General features: G+C 39.4%; 1 protein-coding gene across 4 annotated transcripts in view; it reads right to left on the bottom strand.

The window, feature by feature from the left end:
• Window positions 1-26023, bottom strand: part of USP24 (ubiquitin specific peptidase 24) — a 164809-nt gene that overhangs the window by 75684 nt on the left and 63102 nt on the right. For 3 of the 4 annotated variants that reach the window (XR_002345484.1, XM_021097812.1, XM_021097813.1), the window contains exons 13-32: window positions 24587-24694; window positions 24285-24380; window positions 24032-24193; window positions 23789-23836; window positions 21836-21895; window positions 18490-18597; window positions 17461-17610; window positions 16328-16459; window positions 15383-15494; window positions 13507-13583; window positions 12106-12246; window positions 11883-11936; window positions 10494-10609; window positions 6888-6954; window positions 6649-6759; window positions 5940-6038; window positions 5663-5836; window positions 3937-4022; window positions 3700-3793; window positions 2243-2398 (exon numbers count right to left, since the gene is read on the bottom strand). Coding sequence is in view for 3 of the 4 variants with exons in the window: in XM_021097812.1 (XP_020953471.1) it covers window positions 2243-2398; window positions 3700-3793; window positions 3937-4022; window positions 5663-5836; window positions 5940-6038; window positions 6649-6759; window positions 6888-6954; window positions 10494-10609; window positions 11883-11936; window positions 12106-12246; window positions 13507-13583; window positions 15383-15494; window positions 16328-16459; window positions 17461-17610; window positions 18490-18597; window positions 21836-21895; window positions 23789-23836; window positions 24032-24193; window positions 24285-24380; window positions 24587-24694 (2151 nt within the window). In the remaining variant the exon portion in view is untranslated. The remainder of the gene's footprint in view (window positions 1-2242; window positions 2399-3699; window positions 3794-3936; window positions 4023-5662; window positions 5837-5939; window positions 6039-6648; window positions 6760-6887; window positions 6955-10493; window positions 10610-11882; window positions 11937-12105; window positions 12247-13506; window positions 13584-15382; window positions 15495-16327; window positions 16460-17460; window positions 17611-18489; window positions 18598-21835; window positions 21896-23788; window positions 23837-24031; window positions 24194-24284; window positions 24381-24586; window positions 24695-26023) is intronic. The other variant, XM_021097814.1, reaches the window with a different exon arrangement.

The following is a 26023-nucleotide window of genomic DNA, read 5'->3' as shown; positions in this document are numbered from 1 at the left end:
CAGGCTCATGAGCCCTGGATCCTGGGCATCACACGGGAGAACAGGAACCCTCTGTTATTTTAATCCTTCCTAGAGTCCAGAGCCACATGCACAAATTCCCTATGCTAAATGGACAACAATTCAGTGCAGATGGAAGGTTTCTCCAAAGGAAGGGGCACTTGGGATATCCACTTTGAAGTTTCCTAGTAGGCAACCTAAGTTAAAGATCAAAATGCAGGGACATTAACCTTTCAGATAACAGTAAAAATAAGTGCTTTGGGAGTATCAGGTTTTCTACATTTTTTTATGTAAAGCAAAAGACAACCTCTCAGACGAATTCCCAGTTAATCAGAAAGGCTAAAATTATACTGGAAGTGTTTCAGTATATAGACTTTTGGCTCCAAGATAGTGCAATCTAGGTAGCTGATGACAAGCTCGACCATTCAGATTCTCTGGGTGCTCTCAAATGTGGGTGTTAAGATTTATACCTTAACTCTTTGAGACAATCATTCAAAAAACAAAGGCCAAATCTGACAGTAATTGCAAAATGCAAATTTTATTTTATTTTTTGCTTTTTTAAAATTTAGGGCTGCACCCGCAGTATGTGGAGGTTCCCAGGCTAGGGGTCGAATTGTAGCTGTAGCCATCAGCCCACGCCACAGCTACAGCCATAGCCACAGCAACGTGGGATCTAAGCTGTGTCTGCAACCTATACCACAGCTTACGGCAACACCAGATCCTTAACCCACTGAGCAAAGCCAGGGATCGAACCCGCATCTTCATGGATCCTAGTTAGGTTTGTTAACCACTGAGCCATGAAGGGAACTCCCAAAATGCAAATTTTATATGTTAGAATAAACAAAAATTTCTAGGTAATTTTCCATTTTAGAATACTGCATGTATCTCAGGTGAGATAAGGATATACCTTATTTTTAAAATATTTGCTAAATATTTTCTCCTTTTCAACTCAACACATGTTTTCACAAGAATGATTATTTTAAGGTAAATGTGAAATGTTATCAGAGCTCCACCACATAAACAAGCAATAAAGCATAAAAACGAATTTAATTTTATACCCCAAATTGGGCTGTCAGACGAAATAAAACTTGAAAAAACTGCCCAAGCATGTACCCTCTTACCAGTTGTGATCTCTGATATGGTTCAAAACCCACTGAAGATAAATAGCAAGTGGATAATTAAGGGTGCTTAGGCACTTATCTAGATTCCTTAAGAGATAACTGGATAGAACATCTCAGGGCAAAGCAAAATAATTCCGGGCTTTATTTTCCCCAGAACTTAAGTGGTGTGAGGATCTGGCTCCTCCCCCTCCAAGAGTGAGGTTCTTTTCCACCGGCCGCTCTAAACGTTGCCTTGCTACTGCTTCAGTTTCAGGACGCCCCTGTCTTACCCATAAGATCTTGAAGCAATTATTTTGTTTTTTCAACTCTGACCCTTCAAATACCACAAAGACTTGTAGACAGTACACAATTAGTAAATGTTTGCTGAACTAAATCGACAAGTTTAAAGCTACTATTAGGAAGGAAAGTAACAGAACCATTCTTTTGCTCAAATTCTTTCAATAGCTTTTTTTTTAAACCCTTGAAATATTAATGTTAATATGTCTCCTATAAACTCCTTATAAAGCTTCATTAATGGCAACAGATTACACCAGCTTTTTGAAAAATCAGGATGCATTTAATGATAAGAAGGCTGAAGATTAGTAATTGATATTATATAGACTTGCAAAACTTCCAGAGGAAGTTAATGACACATTATAATATATAAGGCTTCCTAATTATTTATTTACATGCTATTTTGCAAGTATAAAAATATACATAGGTAAAATCTGAAAAAAAAAACCCAAATCTAGCATTTTCAAAGGCCAAAACAACAAAATACTTCAATTTATAATCAATTTTTCACTCTCCTTTTTTTTTTCTGCTGCACCCGTGGCACACAGAAGTTCCTGGGCCAAGGATAGAATCTGATTTAATTTACGTCACAGATGTGGCAACGCAGGGTCCTTAACACACTGCACTGGGCCAGGGATCGAACCAGCAATGCCACAGAGACAAGCCAGATCATTAACCCACTGGGCCACAGCAGGAACTCTCAATTTTTTACCTTTTTTAAGACTAATTTTTTTTTTAACAGACAATCCAATATAGAAACCTATTTACTTATTTCTCATATCTAAAACCATGAATTTTTAGACCAAAAATGAATCTGTTAAAATGAAATGAAGAGAAATTGGGTTTCTTACTTCTAAGTTGTAGAGCACTCTGAAGGTGGACATTCCTGGAGCGAAAGATCGAAACAGACTTTCTAAAATTGAACTGGCGCTTGGCTGATGCTGTTGCTTGGAAGAGAGGGATGGAGATTTTGAAGACTGAGAAGTTGTTTCAGACAGCAATGTTTTCTAAATTCAAAAGAATAAAGAAAGGAATATATGTCTCAAAAGCACAAATTAAAGAGAAACAGATACCACTACATATTCTAATACTATTTTCTGCTCTAACACAAACCAACGACACTTTCTAGAAATTAACCTCAAAACCACATCACTCTGTAATTATTAACAAAACACTGAAGTCTATCACACAGACTTCAAGTGCTCAGTAGCCCTCCAATCCTACAGGAAAGCTTCTGGGATTGTATTCTAAGCAACACCAGCAAGGTCTGTTTTTCTGTTTTTAAAACTCCTATTACTGCTAAGACTGATAATTATATTCTAAGATTGTAGAGTAGTAGTTGTGAGAATTTTTTGAGTTAGTACCAGCAATTTGTTTTATTATTACATTAGTTCTCATCTCCTTCATATTAATATATAAGCTGTATATAAGATTATGATCTGATCTAAATAAACTATAATCACCAAAATATAAAATTCATAACTTAGCTCTAACAACTGTTTTAAATGAATTCTGAGAACACAATAAAACAATATTATAGATAAAATACAATTTCATCATATAAATAAAATTCTGAAGGAAGAAGATTCTAAAAATGAAACAAAATGAACTTTAAAAGTCAACTGTGAAAACAACTAAATAATAACTCATTTATGTAAGTAACTTAAATATATGCAACAATCACATTCCTGATAGAAGAAAAACATTTCAATTGAATCAGAGCTAGAGTCTGACCCTAGACAAGGCACGTCATCACTCTGAGCCTTGGTTTCCAATATAAACATGAAGGACGTGGAAATAGATGCTATTAAAGGCTCTTCTGTTTCTAAAACTCGACGTCATTTTGACTAAAGATAATTTATTTAAAAGCCAACGGGAAGTTCTTTTTTTTTTTTTTTTTTTTGCTTTTTAGGGCTGCATCCATGGCATATGGAGGTTCCCAGGCTAGGGGTCGAATCGGAGCTACTGCTTGCTGGCCTACACCACAGACACAGCAATGCCAGATCCGAGCCGAGTCTGTGACCTACACTGCAACTCATGGCAACACTGGGTCCTTACTCCAGTGAGTGAGGCCAGGGATCCAGCCCTCAGCCTCATGGTTCCCAGTCACATTCATTTCCGCTGGGCCACAACGGAAGCTCCAGGAAGTTCTGATTTCCATTTACAACAAAGATACTTTTCCTAGCGAAAAAAACTGTCATGGGAAAGTTGATGTCGTATGACCTTGATGTCCTATCATGTTGGATTTTCACTGAGTTATGATATAAAATCTCCGTACCTATTAATTAACTATCCAAGATACTCATACCTTTCTTCCTAAAGAATCAAGTTGATCAAGGGCTTCCTGAATGGCTGGATCAGTGGGTATCAAGAGCAGAAGCTTTCGTACTCGTAGAGTTATTCTGAAATTTTTCAAAGACAAAATTTTTTCACATAAGCTACAGTTTCAGTAACAAAGTCATTTAGTATGGGATGTGAAAATTCACTTGGTTCCCTAATTTTAATAATTTTCTCTCTTTCGAACTTCATAAGTACTGATATTTACCTTGGCTCCTCCAGATTGGCCAGCTGGTAAAGCATGTCAAATACATTACACACAAGTGCCATCACAACACCAGGGAGAGACTTCTCCTGAGGGAGAGAGCAAAACATACATACAAATGTACAAAAGAATTTTCTCCTTTTCTAATCAAAGGCACAAACAATGAAATGACTAGTTCTTAGAGACTGGCCACTACAAAGCTGCTGCTCACTGGACTGGCGATCTCAGAGGGGCTCTGTGACTAGGCCTGTAGGTCCCAGGAAAGAATCTGGCTCTTACTCTGAGATGGGAGCTGCCGGAGTGGTGCAGCTGAGAAGCAGTACAATCTGACTTCTGTTTTAAAATATCAAGGGCTGCTGGGTGCTATAGAGAGAAGAGACTAAAGGGATATAAGAGCAGAAGCCCTGAGACCAGTCAGAAAACTCCTGAAACTCTCCAAGTGATGGATGATGGGTCTCTGGACTGGTGTGGAAGCTGAGAAAAGTAGCTAAATTCTAAATGTATTCTAAAGGTAGAGTCAAGAATCTGCTGATGGATATGGGTATGAGAGAAAGAAGGGACCCAAGGATTCTGGCATGAGCAACTAGAAGAATGGAGACGCCATTATCTGAAACAGGGCAAGACTGTGGGATGAAGAGGTTTGGGGTAGGGGTCAGGTGGTGGGAAAGGAGATGTCCGTTCTGGATGTATTAGGACTGGGGTGCCTATTATACATTTAAGAGGAGATGCTGAGTAAGTAGTTGGTTCCATGTCTCTAGACTTTGAGCGAAAGATAAAAACTAGGGATTATCAATGTACATACTATATATGACGTTTTGAAACTGGAAGAGATTCCTAAGGGAATGGATGCAGACAGAGCAGAGGCCAAAGGACTGAGGCAGGGAAGTCTCTGTATACAGATCAAGGAGAGGAAGAGGAAGCAGCAGGGAGACCAAAGAGGAAGAGCCGGAGGGAGAAGAAAGCCAGGCAAGAGCTGAAAGTCCAATGGAGAGCTGAAGTCCAAAGTCAAGGGGAAGCAATCACATGGATCAACCTGCTGAAATGTCACGAGGATGAGGACTGAGAGGTGGACATGACAGGTTACCCTGCAAAGGGCCTCTTTTCCAGACCCAAGATGGAGTTGCCGTCGTGGCGCAGTGGTTAACGAATCTGATTATGGAACCAAGAGGTTGCAGGTTCGATCCTTGGCCTGGGGTTAAGGCCACAGCATATAGAAGTTCCTAGGTTAGGGGTCGAATCAGAGCTGGCCTATGCCACAGCCACAGCCACCTGTGACCTACCCACAGCTCACGGAAACACTGGATCCTTAATCTGCTGAGTGGGGCCAGGGATCGAACCCACATCCTCATGGATATTAGCCGGGTTGTTACTGTTGATCCACAAGGACAACTCCGAAAAAAGAATTTTTAAAAAACAGTAGAAATAGCACAGCACGTGCGAATGCTAATAAGAATGACCCGGTAGGGGAAGATCAACGCATCAGTGAAGAGAGAGGTATGAGAGGAGCAGCAAGGGGTGGCCAGAATCTTCAGAGATTCTGTGGTTCAGAAGAATGAGAGATGCCATATCTTCTTCTGCCAACTGAATCCCAGCATTTCTCAGTGATATAGTTCTCAAGACTCAGGACTTGTCTGCGAAAACAGGATATAATCATCCAAAGCTATCGGAGCTGAAGGCACGACTCGGATTGCTACGTTCTTGTTTTGAAGTGAACTGTAAGACTCACTACCTGCTCCATGGCATACGATGAACTAAACACCCCGCTGCTGCTGCTGCTGGAGCTGGTTGAGGAATCTGCAGAGCTCCCAGATGGGGTCCCACTGCCTGAGGTCTTTACCGTGAGGATTTGTTCATCAGAAAAGCCCAGTTGGTGGAGTAGCTTTTGATCTTTATTCACTGTCAGCTACAAAAAAAAAAAAAAGTGGTTTCTTAATTACTGACAGGGAAAGGAAGAGGAGGATACTGCTAGCAGACGAAAGTGCCACAAAATGCTAATTCACACCTACCAGACTATCATTTGTAAATATCTGTATACTATCCACTGGAGAGCACAACTGCTTGGCTATCTTCCACCGGACACTCCCTATGGTTTCATTACTGTGAGCCTGTAAAATGAAATTAAACACTACTGTCAGGAATTCGCTTACTTACTCATCTAAACAACTACAAGTGAACATCTACTAGGTACTGGGCACTGTTGGAGAAGCCTGGGAACACAGCAGAGAATCCAAAGACAAGCATCCCCGCCCTTGTGAGAAGTTCCTCCGCTGTGATTATACATCCTGCTCCATACTCCATTCCTTCCCCATCACGCATGGAATAAAACCTTACGTCCCCCTTCCACTGCAGTGTCTTCTACTTCTCACTGTACACTAGCCATGCCCACCACCTTTCCTATCTCTGAACAAGCCAAACCTCCCCCCACCTCAGGATCTTTGTACCTGCTGCTTCTTTGGCTCGGAACCCTCTTCCTAAGAAATGGGCTTACTCTGTCCCTTCATTCAGGTCCCTAATCAAATGCGACCACCTCAAAGACCTTCCCTGTCCATCCCGATCTAAAATAAGTCATTTTCCTTTCACTTCAGGCCTTTATTCTGAATTTGTTTACCAAAGAGCTTTTAGAATAGTCATTCGTGCAGCTGTCTCAATCAACAGTGTTCTTATGAAAATAACAAGACAACATGGAAATGGCTCCAGAGCTTATTGTAAACCCACCTCTACAGTGAAGGTATCTTTGGTAGACTCATAAGTAACATTAAGAGTTAAAAGATGTCCATGAAATGAGGCCCCATGAGGTAGAATAGTTCGTGGAACAGTGTAAAAATCCTTGAAAAAGAACAGCAAGTTAAACAAGTAAGACGCACAGCGTCACCAATAAACACCTCAAAAATACACTCCTGACATATTGAGACCAGCTACAGGATGACAAGCTGCTTTAAAAAGGAGACGCTTACCTCTATAGTGATCACATAGCGTTCTGCCAGAAGCAGCAATCTTTCAATTATTACAAGTTTAGTGGATCTATGGATGAAAAAAAAAGACAACACTTTTTTTTCCAACATACTTGAAATGAATGGCCGACTTGAGCACAATTTCAGTCTGTTTCACAAAACCACAATCACAGTTAGCCCTTCCTGGTCAAAGACTAAAATTTGCAAATACTAAACTTCCCTTCAGACAAGGGGGAGGTACCTCAAGCCGGTGACGGCTGTCACACAGATGGAAGAAGGGGGGAGAAACCTAGCCCTCCCTAGGTTTTCTTCCCTTTTCTTTCTTCTTCTTTTTCTTTTTTTAAACAGTTGTTCCATAAATAGAGGACCTAGGTCTCCAGGCTTATGTGTCTATCAACCAACCAAGAAGGAACAATCAGTGAGTTTGAATCTCAGAATCTTATGACTAAAATATGCCACATAATTCTGTAGACACACAGGATCTGACAAAATTCTGAACATCCTGAAATTTAGAAGACAAATGCAAATCATTCGGTATGCCACAAATAAGAATGGCTGTTTGTTTTAATTTGCCTAAGAATGAGGCAGAAGAGAAGGACCAAAAACTTGTTCATCTGGTTTAAGTGAACACTCTGTAGAGGTAGAACAAACAATATAAGAACTTGTTATCCCGAGGGTTTTCAAAGGACTTAAGAAATCAACACACATCAAGAGCCGTAACTATCTCTGGAATAGAAAACACACAGTAAGGAAGTATGGAGCTTTAAGAGACTCTGAAAATGAGACCTGAGGGCTCTCTTGGTCAGACTTAAGGACACTTACTTATCATCTGAAATAAGAGGACTTCAACTTTCAGCAACTTAACACAGCCCCAGCTCCACACGTTACTGAACACTCCCTGTGTGAACACTGACAGATGGAAACCCAAGTGCCCTTAATTTAAACATCCACTATTCCAGAGCATCTAAGATTTCATATCGGCCTATTTCAAATCGAGAAAGCTTTCAGGTTGTCGAACAAGTCTGGTATGCTGATTAGCACTATTGGAAATTTCACTTTAAAAAGAGTTGGTTAAACACTTAACAGTTCTGAATTCTTTCAGAACTAGAATGGGCAGGAACTAGAATATTCAGATATTCAGAGGCAAAGTCTTCAGGAAATACTTGAGTGCTATGAGAAGCGAATTATTGAGAGAACTGTTTTAATTATGCCTTAAGTTATGAGTTAAATCACAAATAGCACTGCCAAACACTGTACAAATGAGAGAATAACGCCTCCTCTCTTAAGCTGGAGCAATTACGGTCACTGAAAAGTTCCTTTAAGACTGATGAATGAGATAACTACAATGTACTGGTTACAAGGCAACTCTGAAATTATATATTCTTAGTGACTCTGTTTAGAGTTTATAAAGAGAAAATTTAACAACTATCATGTGGGAGTTCCCGTCAGGGCACAGCACAAACGAATTCTGACTAAGAACCAGGAGGTTCCAGGTTCCATCCTCGGCTTTGCTGAGTGGGTTAAGGATCCGGCATTGCCTTGAGCTGTGGTGTAGGTCACAGATGTGGCGCAGATCCCGAGTTGCTGTGGTGTAAGCCGGCAGCTGCAGCTTCAATTTAACCCCTAGCCTGGGAACCTCCATATGCCATGGCTGCAGCCCTAAAAAGCAAAACACCCCCCCCCAAAATTATCATGTGGTTTGTTCTATAATAATCAAATATGAAATGATTCAGGATAAAAAGCATTTTAAAAGGCAAAGAAAAACATACTTCTTTAAATAAAGAATTTTTTTTTTTTTGCCACACCTACAGCATGTGGAAGTTCCTAGGCTGTAGGGATCAAACCTATGCCACAGCAGCAACAATCCAAGCCAGTGCACTGACACCAGATCCTTAACCCGCTGCACCACTAGAGAACTCCTAAAGCACACTTATTAAAGAAGAAGCAGTTCAGAAATCCCAGTCTAGTTCATAAATCATTTCTAGTATGGTTTGTCAGACGAATGTTTAAGGAAACAGGTCATAGAGATGAACTGCATTTTACAAACATGTAATTAAGAATTCTTTTTTTTTTCTTTTTGTCTTTTCTAGGGCTGCATCTGTGCATATGGAGGTTCCCAGGCTAGGGGTCTAATCCGAGTTAACCACTGAGCCATGACGGGAACTCCTAATTAGGAATTCTTAATGAAAGTCTATTTGAGGAGTTCCCGTCATGGCGCAGGGGAAGCGAATCTGACTAGGAACCACGAGGTTGTAGGTTCGATCCCTGGCCTTACTCAGTGGGTTAAGGATCTGGCATTGCTGTGAGCTGTGGTGTAGGTCACAGACACGGCTCAGATCTGGCGTTGCTGTGGCTGTGGTGTAGGCCAGAGGCTACAGCTCCAATTCGACCCCTAGCCTGGGAACCTCCATATGCTGCAGGTGCAGCCCTAAAAAGGACATAAATAAATAAATAAAATAAAATAAAAAAGAAAGTCTATTTGAGACACACTTCTGAGAATGTGGGAATGCAATAAGTCCTGTTAGTGTTGTTATCATGAGTGGAATCTATAATCACTTTCTGCCATTGCAAAAAGAGGTCCAGGAGGGTTGCGTTTTATCGGCTTCTTTCATATTAATAAAGTATCAGCACACAGTACTCAACTCATCTAAAAAAAGATAAAGAATGTGAGCAAGGATATTGCCCTGATTCATTTTCTAAGGGAAGGCTTTAAAAAAGAAAAGGAACATTCCCGCCTGTAAGTAAAGATAAAGAAGTAAATACACAAACACACAGCGTGATTCCAGTAGAGAAAGATTCTATGAGCACCAATCACTCACTAGAGGGCAGCAGAGTGAGGCACAGGGAGGGAGCCCTTCTCTGAGCATCTGCCAAGGTTTCCTGAGCATCACTGACTTGGGGCTGCTTACCAGTAATGAAAGGCTCATAAAACCCCAGAAAAGTATTTTAGTCACTTCAATCTAATGTTTCTAAATACTCATCTCTTCTCCTTACTATATCAAGAACTACAGCAATTCCCGAACTTATAGTTCACTAACATCTGAAAACACTCAACACAGCAATGTGATGAAGAGACTTCGGCTCAAAGTTTTAACACAGATACTTGGGGCTAATGTTCTTATTAAAAATTATTTTGAAACGCAATTTTAAGTAAATAACATTTTCAGTGACTAGTATTGGATCATGATATACAATAGTAATCAGTCATCATATTCCACTTCACATTGTTTACGCTATTAGTATCCTGGATTTGACTATCCAAGGAAAACACTTGTAAGATATCTAAGCAAATACTTTAAACTTAAAAAAACATTACTCTTCATACAATGAATATACCTTATATAAAGAATAGGTTACTCAAGTGACACAGAGTAAAAGTAAAATGACCCAAATAAAATAAATGATGGGAAACATACAACTTCCCAGGATAGGACTGTTTGAAAAAGTTATGAAAGAAAATAAGGAAATGAAAAATGAACAATTAATTGAGAGATCTCCAAAGGCTAAAAAAAAAAAAAAAAAAAAAAAAAAAAAAGATCCCAATTACATTTTTTCAGCTGATCTATATTTACATGTTGTGTATTTGCTGTAACTTCTGTGATCACTTACCTGTATGGAGACTGAACTGACGTGGCGACAGTTGGCATGGCAGTTGCTGTAAGCATCTTTGTTGCTCTGGTCACAGCGTGTGTTAGAGTGGGACCACCAAGGGCTGAACTGGCTGCCTATGAAATATGAAATTGTCATTCTATACCAGGGTTCTTCAACCTCGGCTCTACTGACATTTTGGGCTGGAAACGCTTTTGTTGGGAAAGCCTGTCCGGGGCACTGCAGGATGTTTAGGGGCATCCCTGACTTCTGCTCACCACCCACCCACCACTACGTGTCTGGAGGACCCCTCCAGCTGTGACAACCAAAAAAGGTCTCTAGACGTTGCCAACGTCCCCTGGGAGGAAAAATAACCTCCAGTTGAGAACTACCCTTCTACCTGTGTTAATACTTACATGGTGCCTCCTTTAAATGTTTTTATCATAACATATGTGGGTGGAGGTCACAACTTGGGAACTCCTGTATAGATTTATTAATAGCACATCAATCTACCACCAGAAAGTTTAACTTACTGGCATCTGGGGGCATAGCATTTGATGATTTTGGAATACTCTTTATGAAATAAGCACAAGTTAGGGGTAGAAATGAATGTCTAGTGCTCTAACCATCATGCTGGAAATAAAGCACTGGAAATATACATGAGCTAGCACTGTATCGCAGGCTTCTAGCAGACAGACAACCAATACACCTACTACTGAGTGTCCTGCCGTGGCCTTTAACAGTATTTATGATATAAATGAGGTTAAAAATGGGGAAGGATGGGGAAATGAAAAAGCACATTAAACATTTTTTGGAGAGAAAAAGGAGAAAAAGAATACACAGCAGATCTGTTTTTTTTCTTTTTCTTGGGCCACAATGTTCAACATGTGGGAGTTCCTGGGCTAGGGGTCAAATCGGAGCTGCAGCTGCTGGCCTATGCTACAGCCACAGCAACGCCAGACCCAAGCCTCATTTGTGACCATGGCGCCACTTGCAGCAATGCCAGATCCTTAACCCACTGAGTGAGGCCAGGGATTGAACCTGCATCCTCACGGATACTAGTAGGCTTCTTAACCCACTGAGCCACAATGGGAACTCCAGTAGGTCTCTTTTATGAAGATAGTTCCTGTGCCAAAAAAGGGCAGAAGGAGGTGAGGAGCAGGGAAGAGGGATAGTGGAGGGGGAAGGCACAACTTCCTATAAAGTACACCGCTATATTGTGGGCATCAGGGAAAATGCCTGTTTCCTATGTCTGCATATAGCACTATTGGCAAATTCCTCCAATAGGATCCAGCCACAAATATCAACATTATACATAATCTTCAAAATATAAAGCTACAAAAGGAAAAAAAAAAAAAAAAAAAAAAAAAGCATTTTTTTCAAAAACAGTAAAGAAAATTTGCCACTCACTTCCAATCTTGTGTAGCAATCAGCAATGAATTTCTTATGTAATGATACGGAATCCTGGAAGTAAGAGGTATATGGAAATTAAAATTAGTCTGGCATTTAGGTGTAATCACTTTTAAGGATAAAATGTTAAAATAGAGGAGACTGACTTTCAGGCACACCAACTTATCATTTAAAAAATATATAATTTTATGTTTTTCTGTGCCTTCTTCTCTTAGATACCCACCTTCTTTAACCTAGGATTTAGATTAATGTAACTGTAGTTTATGATTAACTGAATAGCTTCATTAGCAATTTCTTCATCAGGTGATTCCATGGCTATTTTCCAAATGAAATCCATTCCTATCAATTCCAGCTTTTCTACATACTATTCAAAAGAAAGAAAAAATATACAGCACATCAAGGTCACAAAATTAGAGACGATTATTTCCTGCTACATTTTAAGTCCACACCTCTGCAAATTCAATATGGATTAAGGCTGCAAAAACCAAGGTACATACGAGACATTACTATACTGAAGTGGAACTTTAAGACAAAAAAACAAGCAACAACAGAAACTCTGGGCAAATCACGTGGAACCAGGAAGACATGGAGATTTTTTCTCCGGACATCCCTAAACCCAAGGGAGAACTCTACCCAGATGTGCTGTTGAAGCAGAAACAGTGTGGGAATAGTAAGGGCGCCATCTCCAGGAGTTTTTCTTCAAAGGAAAGAGAGTCAAGCTAGAGGTGGTAACTAATCCTTGGGGCTCAGTCTGGGCTTCTCAAAACTCAGTTAGAGACGGCAGGGTCCAGCACTTACAAAATCTTGTAAAATTCTTACCACCCAGGAAGTCAGGTCAGGAGTGAAAGAGACTTGGAAAAAGAATTACTTTTTGCCTTTCTTTTATAAGGTGCACATGTAAGCTGCATATGTTCTATAGTTCCTAATTTTCTTCCTTGTTGTCTGTTCTTAAAAATTTCCCCCTAAGTCTTTGCCACTATGATCCTAGAATGGAAGATTTCAGTACTTTTCAGGTACTTATACAGTGCTGGCTCTGAGAGGCTGGACACTTAGGTGGAAATATCCTTACTCTGCCTGCATTCACTCAGCCACAGGAGGCTGCTGGCTGCCCCAGATCAGCAAGAAGCAAAAAGGGATCTAAGAAGCCATTTGTGTGGAAAAGGGAGTCTCCTCAAACTCTAAGAGAAGCTCTGTCATCAATGCAGAATATTGCAAGTAAGGAGATGCCCAGGAGTTCCCACTGTGGCTCAGTGGGTTAAGGACCTGACTTAGTCTCTGTAAGGATGCAGGTTCAATCCCTGGGCTCACTCAGTGGGTTGAGGATCTGGTGTTGCCATAAGCTGTGGCATAGGACCCTTTGCAGATGCAGCTTGGATCCAGTGTTGCCATGGCTGTGGCATGGGCCTGCAGCTGCAGCTCTGATGCAACCCCTGGCCTGGGAACTTACATATGATGAAGATGTGACTGTAAAAATAAGGGGAAAAAAGAGGTGCCCATTCTTTAAAAGAACAAGAAACAAAAAACCTCACGTTTTCTCTCAACTACAACACTTTTTTGTTGTTATTGAATATCAAGTTTTGCCAGACTATCCAAATTATCTAGATTTGAAAATAACATTACTTACCAACTGAGCTCCTTGTCTTTTCAATCGATGATCACAGAGATTCACATTTTCAAAAAAAGTCTTAAATAAGTTAAAACCTGAAATTATAGAATATCGGATAAATTCATGTAGTCTAGGTAACACAGATAATCAATAAAAAGACTAAGTATATCAAGAGCTAAAACACAGGCACTTCAAGATCCCAGGATTAGGCGATAGTCTCTTACATATGCTACCAAAAGCACAAGCAACAACAAAACGGATACACGAACTTCATCAAAACTAAAAGCTTCTGGGCTTTCAAAGGATATCAAGAAAGTGGAAAGTTCCCATTGTGGTGCAGCAGAAATGAACCCGACCAGTATCCAATCCCTGGCCTTGCTCAGTGGGTTAAGGATCCAGCGTTGCCGTGAGTTGTGGTGTAGGTCGCAGACGCAGCTCGGATCTGGCATTGCTGTGGCTGTGGCACAGGCCGGGAGCTGTAGCTTTGATTCGACCCCTAGCCTGGAAACTTCCATATGGTGTGGGTATGGCCCTGAAAAGAAAAGAAAACAAAACAAAAAAACCAACCCCCCCCAAAACAAAAATGAGCTAAATGTTTTTACAGATATTTCTCCAAAGAAAATAAATAAATGACCAACAAGCCCATGAATAGATGCTCCACATCTTTAGTCATCAGGGAAATGGAAATCAAAGCCCCGAGATTCCACTGCCCAACGCTAGGACAGCTAAAACGAAAAAGACAGTTTACAGTAATTCTTAGAGCTGTGAAAAATCAGACCCTTACATACTTCTGGTAGGATTATAATATGGTGCAGCCACTTTGCAAAACAGATCAGCAGCTACTCAAATGTTAAGTATATAACATAGCAATTTCACTCCTACGTATATACCCAAGAGGAATGAAAATCTCTGTCTATACAAAAACCTCTACCTGAAAGCTTATAGCAGCATTGCTGATAATAACCAAAAAAAGTAGTAACAACCCAAGCGCCCAACAGCGGATGAATGGATAAACAAAATGTATTACATCCACACAATGAAAAAGAGCTCAGCTATAAAACGGAATGAAGTTCTGATAGGTGCTACAAACTGGGTAAATCTAGAAAACATTATGCCTCAGCATAATAAAAGAAACTAAAAACAAAAGGCAACATATTTCGACTCCATTTGCAAGACATGTCCAGATGATAGTAATCTGTAAAGACAGAAAATAGACAAGAGGCCAAGGAAAGGGGAGAACAGAGCATGACTGCTCCCTGGTTTCTTTCAGGGGTGAAGAAAACATCCTGAGATGAAAAATGGTGAAGGTTGAACAACCTTCTGAATACACAAAAAGCACTTATTGTACACTTGAAAAAAAGTTAATTTTACAGCATTGGAAACATATATCAATAAAAATATTGGATTACAAGAAACAACTGAAAAGAGGATTTCCACACTTTGACGAATTTTTACTTTAAATGAATTCCCCACCCCCCCCGGTCTTTTTATTTTTGTCTTTTCTAGGGCCACATCCGCGGCACATGGAGGTTCCCAGGCTAGGGGTCCAATCAGAGCTGTAGCCACTGGCCCACACCAGAGCCACAGCAATGTGGGATCCGAACCACATCTCCGACCTGCTTCACAGCTCACGGCAACGCTGGATCCTTACCCACTTAGCCACAACGGGACCTCCTGAATCCTTTTTGAACTAAGTAATTTCATGAAAAGACAGTGTGAAAATCATCAGAAGGTATAACTTAAAAGGAATTTATCTGTGTCTATAAACATATATACATAGAGACGCAACTTTATATACATAAGGCAAGGTCCAGAACTGTTCAGCTGCTTCTGAGAGTGGGAAGCATAAAATTTCCTAAAGAACTGAGCAAACGGTTACAAGTGTTTCTCCTACCATTCATTGTGATTTCATACGACTCCAATTTGAGAATCTTCTCCTTGAAGAGCTGCTGCTGAACGTCACTCTCAAGATCATGCTGCCCTTTTGTAAACCACTCAAAACACATCTGCAGATCAAGACAAGTATCACCCTGTTACCACGATCCATTTCAGGGAAATGCGTATTTCAAACGCGGAAAGCAAAGATAAATTATTTTTAATTCTTCAAAAATTTGTATCGCCACGATACCACTAAAAATTGAAATGGCTGGAATGCTGGAACTAAATTTAAAGCGGTTACTAGCAGTTCTTTCCCTAGATAATAAAACTATGTAGTCATACTTTTCACTGAATTTTGCACTTCGGATATTCCACCAACATTAACTAACAAGCCTAAGTGTGTGCTGGGCACTGTCACATACCTACTCCTTTCAACAGTCCCGTGAAGTAGTTAACATTATTCGGCAACAAGAAATGAGGAAACAGCGACTCACTGGTAGAAAACGTCAGAGGAGGTGTGGTGCTCCTGGTGTGACCCACTTTCAGCTGTGTCGCTATGGCTCTAAAGATCTGTCTAGGCATTAATTCTCTCTTTAGTGTTTTGGGGGTTACAACTCAATACAGGAACTCAAAGTTTTCTAGAGGATATCTTAAAATGAGTTTCACGGGAGGGAAAAGAACCTAAAAGATACACCAAGAATTCTTTAGCTATACTCACCTGGCTGAATTCGATTTTATTTATAATGGTATCAGAATTATCAAAGAACTCACCCACTTGTTTACAACACAGATATGTACTATCTAAGACATTTTCCAACACTTAGAGTGCCCTATCATTAGTATAAATGTATGCTTGGTAAGTTGAAAAGTGTTTAGCATTAAAGCTGTGAGACACACACAAAAGCGAAATACTATTAGGTCCCACCTCTGCCTTCCTTTATCCACAATGCCATCTTCTTACCTCTCTATCTAATTCACAAACATCCTGGCCAGTCACAAGACACTCCCAGATTTCCTTGGCACGATTCCAACCCAGATACAGAGTAGCTTCTTGCAAGAAAAATGCCAGAAATTTTAGATGGGCCTCCAAATACTGGAAAAAGAAATAATGTTAATGAGTTCACTCCAGGCATTCATATTTAAAAGCAAAATTTTGTTGTGGCTCAGCGATAATGAACCTGACTAGTATCCATGAGGACGTGGGCTCAATCCTTGGCCTCACTAAGTGGGTTAAGGATCTGGCGTTGCCATGAGCTCCGATGTAGGTCACAGACACGGCTCGGATCTAGCATTGCTGCAGCTGTGGTGTAGGCTGGCAGCTGTAGCTCAGATTTGACCTCTAGCCTGGGAACTTCCATATGCCATGGGTCTGGCCCTAAAAAAGCAAACCAAAAAACCCTTAAAAGCTGAGAAGTTTTACTGAATGTTTTTTCATGTAACTTAAGACTAAAGAAAATGTGAGAAATCTCTTTATAAGCTGACAGTACAATGTAGCAGAAACTACTTAAAGTCTATTACAAACTCGGTTGACTTTCAAGGCCAATAAAATATGATTTCAGGCATCACAGAGTAAAACACCACAGATACAACTGCTGAGCAAAGATGTTTTTCTATGTTTTAAAAAACACCATTATTAGAGTTCTCTTGTGGAGCAGCAAGTTAAGGATCTGGGCTGCCACTGCAGCAGCTTGGGTTGCTGCAGTGGGTCAGGTTCAGTCCCTGGCCTGGGAACTTCTACATGCTGTAGGAGTGGCCGAAAACAAAAAAGCAAAAAACAAAAAGCAGCATCACTAACCAATAGATTTGAAGAACAAAAGCCATTAGCTGCAGAATTTCTGAGCAAAGATACAGAAAAGATACTTATTTTTATTACTTCATCATATACAGTAATTAGGTGGTTTACTGGAAGACATACAATTTTTTTTAGACTTTCATTTTGATGTGATTCTAGTCAAGATACAAAACTGTTCTCCCATGACAAACACATGCTACCTCTTTAGAGTTTCTCCCAACAAGTATTATTTTTATAGTTCAAGTGCACAAAGGCCAAATGAATGTTTTGGACTCAGGAGACAAAGGCACAGTGTCAGATACCTCCCGGTAAGTGTATCGGCCGTCCACTAGAGTCGAGCCGGTTAAGCCTCCGGGTCCAGCCACGGCTGCTGCAAGCCGATGACAAGCTATCAAGCTTCCTGTTACCAATTTCACTATTTCAAAATTTTTCTTCAAGTCTTGAATAATGCTCTTGGCAAAAACAAAAAGAAAAAATGGTATGAGAAATTTCTTCACTTACGTTTCCTACATAAAAGTAAATAAAATCTATCAGAGAACTAGATTTACCAGGGAATTACCACAAAATTAATAAACTTCTCTGGTTAATTTTTCCTTCTGAAAGAGATTTTTTTTCTTTTTAAAGAAGACTTTCGGGGAGTTCCCGTCGTGGCGCAGTGGTTAATGAATCCGACTAGGAACCATGAGGTTGCGGGTTCAATCCCTGCCCTTGCTCAGTGGGTTAACGATCCGGCATTGCCGTGAGCTGTGGTGTAGGTTGCAGACGCGGCTCGGATCCTGCGTTGCTGTGGCTCTGGCGTAGGCCGGTGGCTACAGCTCCGATTGGACCCCTAGCCTGGGAACCTCCATATGCCGTGAGAGCGGCCCAAGAAATAGCAAAAAGACAAAAAAATAAATAAATAAATAAAAAGAAATAAAGAAGACTTTCAAAAAAATTATTTTATTTCTTGCATACTTTTCCAGATCTTTCTTCCCAAGGCATTACACTCAGGAAGCTCTGGCTCCTTAAGCAAACTAAGTTTCTGCAATATAAAATAAGTCTTTAAATCTTTTCAAACAAATTTCTAAAACATCATTCTAACTTTTAAACATTGGCTTAGTTCAGTAAGTTAAGGAAATAAAAAACAAATGAGTTAAGGATATATCACAAAAGCTCCACAGAAATGGAAGCAGAGTGACATTTACATTCAAGATTATTAAATAAAATAAATTACATTAATAACCATGGAACTATAAAATAGTCACTAAAACTCAGCAATCTTACTGATGTTTTATTATTATGAAAGGTTATGCAAGTAATTGCATAATAATCAAATGCAGCTATACTCTTACCTTATCCTGCTTTTGATAGGTTTGTTTTATGAATGAGCGTGTGATTTCATGTAGCTGACGCAAGGCTGGTACCACCCATACAAACTGGGGATTATTAAGCTGAGATGACTAGAGTTAAAGAGAAGTTACATTGATTAAATTTATAAATAAATGTCAGTTCAAATTTATTAGCTATAAAAAATGTTCAAGTCAATTAAGTTTTCTTGTTACACATTCCATTATTTTTCTCTTCACATTGCTCATTTATAGTTTATCTCCATGCACTCATAATTCAGTCTTCAACTTCTTATTCTGCATGCAATCCTAAGGCCAAGAACTGCAAACAGGAGTGGATGTGAAGTGACAGTGAATGTATAGGGGTACACTAGCAAAAAACAGACGACAAGGAATTAGCAACTTCAGAGGATAGATTAGGTAGCACAGGCTGCTAGGATATGCTGACGTAATAACATAAATTGATGGCAAAAGCTTAACTTGGATAATACTGAACTAGCTGATAAGTAAAATGATATAAAAATATGGTTTTCTATAATTACATGATTAAGATACCAATGACCTGATCAAGATATTAGTTGTGGTCTAAATATTAAAGAAATATTCATGACTGCTTATATTTCCTAGTTAAAACAATTTTATGAGATCATTCTATTTTTATAGCCACTTTACACTTACACTTTACTTTTTTCGAAACACTTTCAAATGTTATTTCTGAAACATGACAATTCAGATCTTCAAAGTACATATCTGAAAAGTCTGATGTTCATGCAATACTCTTTAATAAAAAGAAAAATGCTTTTTAATAAACAGCATCTTTTGAACCATGAGATTTCACTATAAAATTTGTAAGGATGTCAGTGTAAACACTATTGATCAATTGATCAAGTAACTCTCTACAAACTGAGTGACAGTATTGGGTCCTTAGCATTTATTTTAAAAAAAGGTACTTTCTAAAAAGCCTTCTTGCTTCTTCAAGTCCTTCTGTAAGATGAAGATGCCGATGGGTCTAAAAAATACTTTTGATGTCATATGCAGAAAAATGCTGTACTATTAAATATATCAATGAGAGAGAGCTACTGTCAAAATAATACTGGCTTTCCCAGAGACTAGCCCAACCAGCAAATACCATATTTCCTGGATTCTAAGATACAGGTTTTATAAATTTTAACAATTCTGAAATTGACACTTATTACAATTATATCAAAAGAAACTTACCAGCCACTAGGCCTAGTAGTAAGTTTAGATTTAGATATAGCTGTCATTACCTGAGTATGTGCAAACTTAGCTGTGTACAAAAGGTATTTGCTCATTGACACATCGTTTCTATGTTATGTGGCATAGTTAGCACCAAACAAGGATGGCTTTTTAACTTAAATTTAGATTACTGATTTGTTTCTTGAATGCTATCAGAAAGATTATACTAAGATGTAGCACTGACTAGCCTGCTGTGTCCATCAGTTCAATCAAAAGCGAAGAAAACTGCCAGTGGTCCCAGACCAAAGCATCTTTCAAAACCAGGAGAATTTGGTGTGACAGATTCATACCCTGTGAAGGGCTACATCACTTGGCATTAAATGTCTCTCTGTCCAAAGCTGCACTTTAACTCAAGAGAAACTGTTTAACTTGTAGGATATACAACTTAATGAAGGAAAAAAGCAGCTTGAGTTTCAAAAAAAAGACAAGGACGCAAAACTATATTCTTCAACATGCCTCAAAGTTTTACAATCAAAGATTTCAAAGAAGTCCAAACACTACACTAGATCATGGAAAGCAGTGTGCTACAGTGAGGCTCTATGTATTGGAGTAAACCTGCGATGCATCCTGCAATCACTGGCATCTTAGAATCAGAGAAATAAGGTATATATTAAAAGCCAACTAACTACCTGCAAGACTAGTTATAGTATTTCTGCTAAGGTACAGAAGTTGCAAAATGACAGAGATTAAATTTCTAAGTATTAAGTCCAAACTGTTATCTTCCAAAAGGACTGCAAACATTAGGATCATAAATATAAACCCTTTAGTAAATAATCAGGTATATTAAAAAGTATCATTGTGACCAATTAAGTCAATTACGGTTAGTTTATTTTTAACACTGAAAATTATCCTATAGAATCTAAAAAGTATTTCTTATATAGACTTTCTAAAGTTTAGCAAATAAGACAGATGTCATTTATTCCCTCATATCTATGACATTACATTGCTAAATTATAAGAAAATTTTAAATTATTCTTTTCCCTTTACAAAGGGGGCAAAAGACTATGGTGAACAATTAGAATGAACATATCCAATAATGTCTCCTAACGAAGTTGCGGTTTCATAAGTAGGAGTTAATGGTATATCCAAATTAGACTTAGTGTTAGATGAAGCCGTATAGGTCAACTAATTTAGCCTGCGAACCTATACCTAAACTTTCCTTATTCATTTCTCTTAAAAGACTAGACTTCCAGTATTTTCACTGATGAGGAACTCAGGAGGCAGTGAGTTTGCTATCAGACTGTTTTCATAGGGAGTTCAATGATCTGTGATATTGAAACATGCCTTCCCATAACTTCTCAGGAGACTTAAAAAGTTGACTCAAACTTCTATAACAATCCTGTAGGTATCTGAAGAAAGTCTTCATAGTCTTCCTTGAGTTCTCTGTTCTCAAACCTGAATATCCCACTTTCTCAACTGCCTTTTTTTTTTTTTTTCCCAGACCTAGCCCTTTATCTAGAATCAGAGTCAACATTTTTAGAGGGGGGAGGACATTTTTTAAAAAGTATATCCTCCTGTGCTAAACCACAACACTGTGAGACTACACAGAGGGCATCCTGCTACTTTTACTTTCGGTTACATGTTTTGGCAGGCAGAGGCCACTCAAATATGGGTAGTAATGATTTTCGTGTCCTCATAGGTGGAGGAGAGGAGGTAAGAGGAAGGGAACCAACACTTACTGAAAGGCTGCTGGGTATTGTGCTAGGGGGCCTTAAGATAATGACTTAAGGAATATGCGAACACCACTAATTGAGTAAAAAGGGTTTGTTTTTTTTTTTCATTTAGTATTATTTTTTGGATGAGTACATTTAAAATTTTTAATTGAAGGAAAAAAGAAGTGAAATAAGTGGGAAAGGGTTGGGGGCAGACAGTGGAAGGTATAAAGGAAGCAAAGGAAAGAGGACCAAGGAAGCCAAGGTATCCTGGCAGAATCTACAGAAATAAAGTTAAGAAATAAGGGTCAGAATTTCTGAACACAACAATGGAACTTAGGAATTTTAAGAGTGTCAAAGCAGAGGGAAAGGGAATCAGTTGGGGGAGTAGAGGTAGCTGGGGATGGGGGGCAGGGAGTAAGAGGTGGGTGATCTTGTCTTACCCTTTGCTTAGTTTCTGTGTAGCCTGGCAGGGAGACATAATCCCCAGTCAGCCCACCTTGCTGCCTGGCAGGAAAGGGCATAGCATAGAAAAACACCTTTAGTGGCAGTATATAACTCACCCCCCTGCCTGGAGTCATGTCGGGGGCTGTGATCTTCCCACTGCCCCCCCCTTCAGCTATGTGTACATCTGCAAAAGCGCTCAGTCGACTGAGAAGTGCTCTATAAATGTAAGTTATTATTCTCTGAAGTGAAAGAATGGTACATCAGAATTTCTTTACTGGGAGCAGTGGGATATAAAAAAGGAAGAATATTCTTTTCAAGACTCACAAAATGACTCCAAAATTCTCCCTGCTACTTTTTGAGTTTAGTTGTAAAACAACAGACATGAATGAAGTGACTGCAAAGAGAAGCAATAAAGATGCAGCGATGCTACTGGCTAGAAGGGCTAAGTCAGGCTTGGCTATAACAAGGAAGGAACAGGGGTCAGGAAGGAGTTTCTGGTTTCAAAAGCCATTTTCCTGGAGGGAGGAAAAAGTCCCTTCAGCTTTGACCGTCATACCTATAAAGAAATGTGTCTGTTACTGTGAAGAAAAGACTACTGTCTATGTACTCTTTCCTTCTTACTATCACTACTGCAAATTCTAAACTTCTTAAATAACTCCGGATGCGCTTCGATCATAAAGACAGAGGGTGCTAAATTATCTGAATAGTTGAGCTGAGAAAAATGGAAAAATTCAAAATGCATCTGAGTAGAAAGAGAAATGCTGGGTTAAAGGAATAATCATTGTCATGGTAATCATAACCTGACCATTAGCAGCTGCAGTCTGTGAATGATGTTTAATATAGAAAATTCACTGGACCAAATTTCAATGTCAGAGATACAACAACGTTCTTAAATGTCCCCAACTATACTTTAGGACCAAGCATAACGTACAAAAATAAAAGCCCATGAAAACACCAAGGACACTTAACCAGAGCTGAGTTTCTGAATTTAACAATGTAAGTTAGCAGTATTCAAGATCCTTCAAAGAAACGCTTGTTCGGAAAGCCAAGAAATATGTCTTACCAATGAAATGACCAAGTCATTAGCTGTTTACCAAAACCTTTTCTTAAGTTAACAGTGAAATGAAACCTCTCTGGCTTCGGGGTTTTATGCTTCATCTGGGCAACCTGGGGGCCTGCATGGCAAGAGAAGGCTCCCTAATCAGGGCTGCTGCGACCACGGAAGCCCGCTCCATTGAGTGGCCACTGTGGTCATCCCTTTCCCTCTCTGAGGAGAGCCTTGATCTTCAATACCAGAGCCACCACCATCGCTGCCCACTCTGCCAACAGTCTTTCAGAGGGCAATCCTTAAGTCCAGAGCCACCTGGAGGCCAGAATTCTGGAGAGCAGGGCTGCCACAGTACCTGTCACTTCCCAGGTCTACCTTCAAAAACCAAGCCCCAGCAGCAAGCACTCACTCCATAACCCCTGGTCTAAGGAATTACCTTAGGAGCTCATCTGAAGCATGCACCTGCAAACCACTACGTGCCAGCACTGAATGAACCGCCTTCCTTTCTTTCTCTCCTCTTACTCTAGGAATGCTCCGCCATTGCTCTCTTACGGGAGAAAAATGGGCATGGCATTTAACTCAGAATGCTTCTTAAAGTTGTGCATACTTTGGATTTAATTTAAAAAAAGAAAAACCAAGTTGAAGGCCTTATAATCTTACGAAGATAAGACTACTCTTTGAATGTGACCCTGTTTTTTTTTCCCCTTTGAGAGACAATAACTCCCCAAGCTTTAAATAATAAAGCACTGGTCATAAGCAAATATTTAAACAGCGGTTTGTATCTGAATATTATTCTAAGAAATACTAAAATATACTATTATCTTAAAATTATGATGCAATTTATTAAAAGGAATTATTAAATGAGTATACCTTTTAGGTGGTTCCATCTGCAAATTCTTACCTTGAATCCATCCTTCTTGTTTTTTTCCAAACCTGACCATTCTCCAGGCTGAAAATTAATTTTAAGAGAAATATGAGTTCATAAAGGCAGTACCTATAATTTCCCAATCTTGGACTCTAGGTAAGAGCTTCCAGATGGGATATTCATTTAATTTATATCACAGAAAAAGAAAACTATCTGGTTCTAATTAGTCAGATGATACAATTGCTCTGGCAACAAAACTAGACCAAAGATAAAACCGACCCTTTTAATATCTTCTATGCACTTAATGATGTAGCTCCTCTTGATTGCTTCTTTCACTGCATATGCATCACTAAGGATTGTCAGGTGCTCCTCCAAGGCCTGCTGAATAAGGCTACTGGGCAGCGTTGGGAGATGAGCCAATTCCCAGAGTACATCTAACACCTACGACAAACCACATGTGATGAGCTTAGCCCGTACGCAAGTAAAGCTGCTTTAAGTACTTGTAGCTAAAAAAGTCGTTTGATTCTCCTGCCTTTCCAGAAGTGGTCTCATAGCGAGCTTCCCGGCCTATTCGTCCAATCAGGCTTAAAAGCTTCTGTCTTACTCTATCACTCTCAGTCTCCCAGCTCTGCAGAACGAAAAAAAAAAAAAAAAAAACACGACATAGGAATTGCGTCCCAGACAAATTTTATCACACTGGAAAAACTTTAAACTTGAACTAAAAAGTTCTATAAAGTAAGAAAAGTATGTTTAAGCACTGCTAATTTAGAGAGAGGAGACCTCACAACAGCTTCTTTTAGGAAAATTTACAAGTAAGCACATTTGAACACATACCTTCTGAATGAGAACAAACAAATGATTAAGCTGATCTGAATTAAACTTGACAGCTGCTGCAGCAATAATAGTATGGATGTTCTCGATCACAGTGGATGATTGTCCTGACTAGAAAAGGAGACACTGGTAAAAAGTCAAGTTTTGGAACGTGGAAAAACCCAAGTCTTTCCCCTGGCGATTTACACAAGTGAAAGCAAAACAAACGGTAACAAAGATAAATTGATTCTAGTCTAATCAGCATACACTTGCAAAAAACTGGTAAGACTACACGAAGCAATCATTATTAATGGTTCTCAGTTGGCTTGTTTAAATTCCTAGCAGCATTAGATCTTAAAAACACTACAAAAAGATGACAATCAAGTTCTCAAGCTGACATATTACTTTAAGAAGAGGACAAAATATTTTCAACCAGCAAAAAAAAAAAAAAAAAAAAAAACTCAAAAACTTAAACCTATTAGTTTACCAGAAAAAACATATTCATTTTTGGCAGTTTATAAATGATCTCAGTTGAGAGTATTACCTGCCTCATTTTAAATTTTAAATTTTGCTCATAGACATTTGTGACCTCACTTAATATTTATTTACCCATGAGCAGTAAGCCTCTGCTTCAGGCCATATGATCAAGCTTGCAGTTGAAAATTCACGTTATAACCTCAACCATGGCTTCCTCATGCCTCATTGGTTCTCCATATGAAACTTTAAAGACAGGGACACTTTTAAAGATTCAATTCTACAAGATGTGCTCAGTATTGACTACACATACACATTCACCGAATGTAGTGAGGATACACAATTTATACATATATCATGGTCTTTAATCTTCAACTTTATGTGGATTCAAAACTTATATTCACAAAACAAAATTATATGAGAGTATTCGATGAAGGTCAAGACATGGAAGTAAAATTTATAGAACTTGGAGTCCCTGTCATGGCACAGTGGAAACAAATCTGACTAGGAACCATGAGGTTGCAGTTCGATCCCTAGTCTCGATCAGTGGGTTAAGGATCTGGCGTTGCTGTGAGCTCTGGTGTAGGTCACAGATGAGGCTCAGATCTGGCATTGCTGTGGCTCTGGTGTAGGCTGGCAGCTGTTAGACCCCCAGCCTGGGAACCTCCATATGTCGTGGGTGCGGCCCTAAAAAGACAAAAGACAAAAAATAAATACAGTAAAAGAAAAAGTATAGAATCCAAGACTGTTTGCCTTTGGTCTTCCACCTACTTTTCTACGGTTTGCTCTGTAATGCTAGGCTGGGAGCCTGCAAAGTACAGTTCCTCTGCCAGCTACGCTGTTATGTTGTCAATGAGAGGCACTGCTAAGAGATGAGAAGGCAGGAGGATGGATGCACTTCTGGTTTATGCTCAGAGAGTGGATGCAGGTGCTGGCATTTGTGGCAGCAGGGGATTCCTAAAGCCCTGGTGGCAGTGTCGCATCTTT

This window comes from Sus scrofa, chromosome 6 (assembly GCF_000003025.6).
Source record: "Sus scrofa isolate TJ Tabasco breed Duroc chromosome 6, Sscrofa11.1, whole genome shotgun sequence".
NCBI classification, from domain to species: domain Eukaryota; kingdom Metazoa; phylum Chordata; class Mammalia; order Artiodactyla; family Suidae; genus Sus; species Sus scrofa.
Note: the sequence above shows the minus strand (reverse complement) of the source record. Positions and strands in the feature narration are given on the sequence as shown.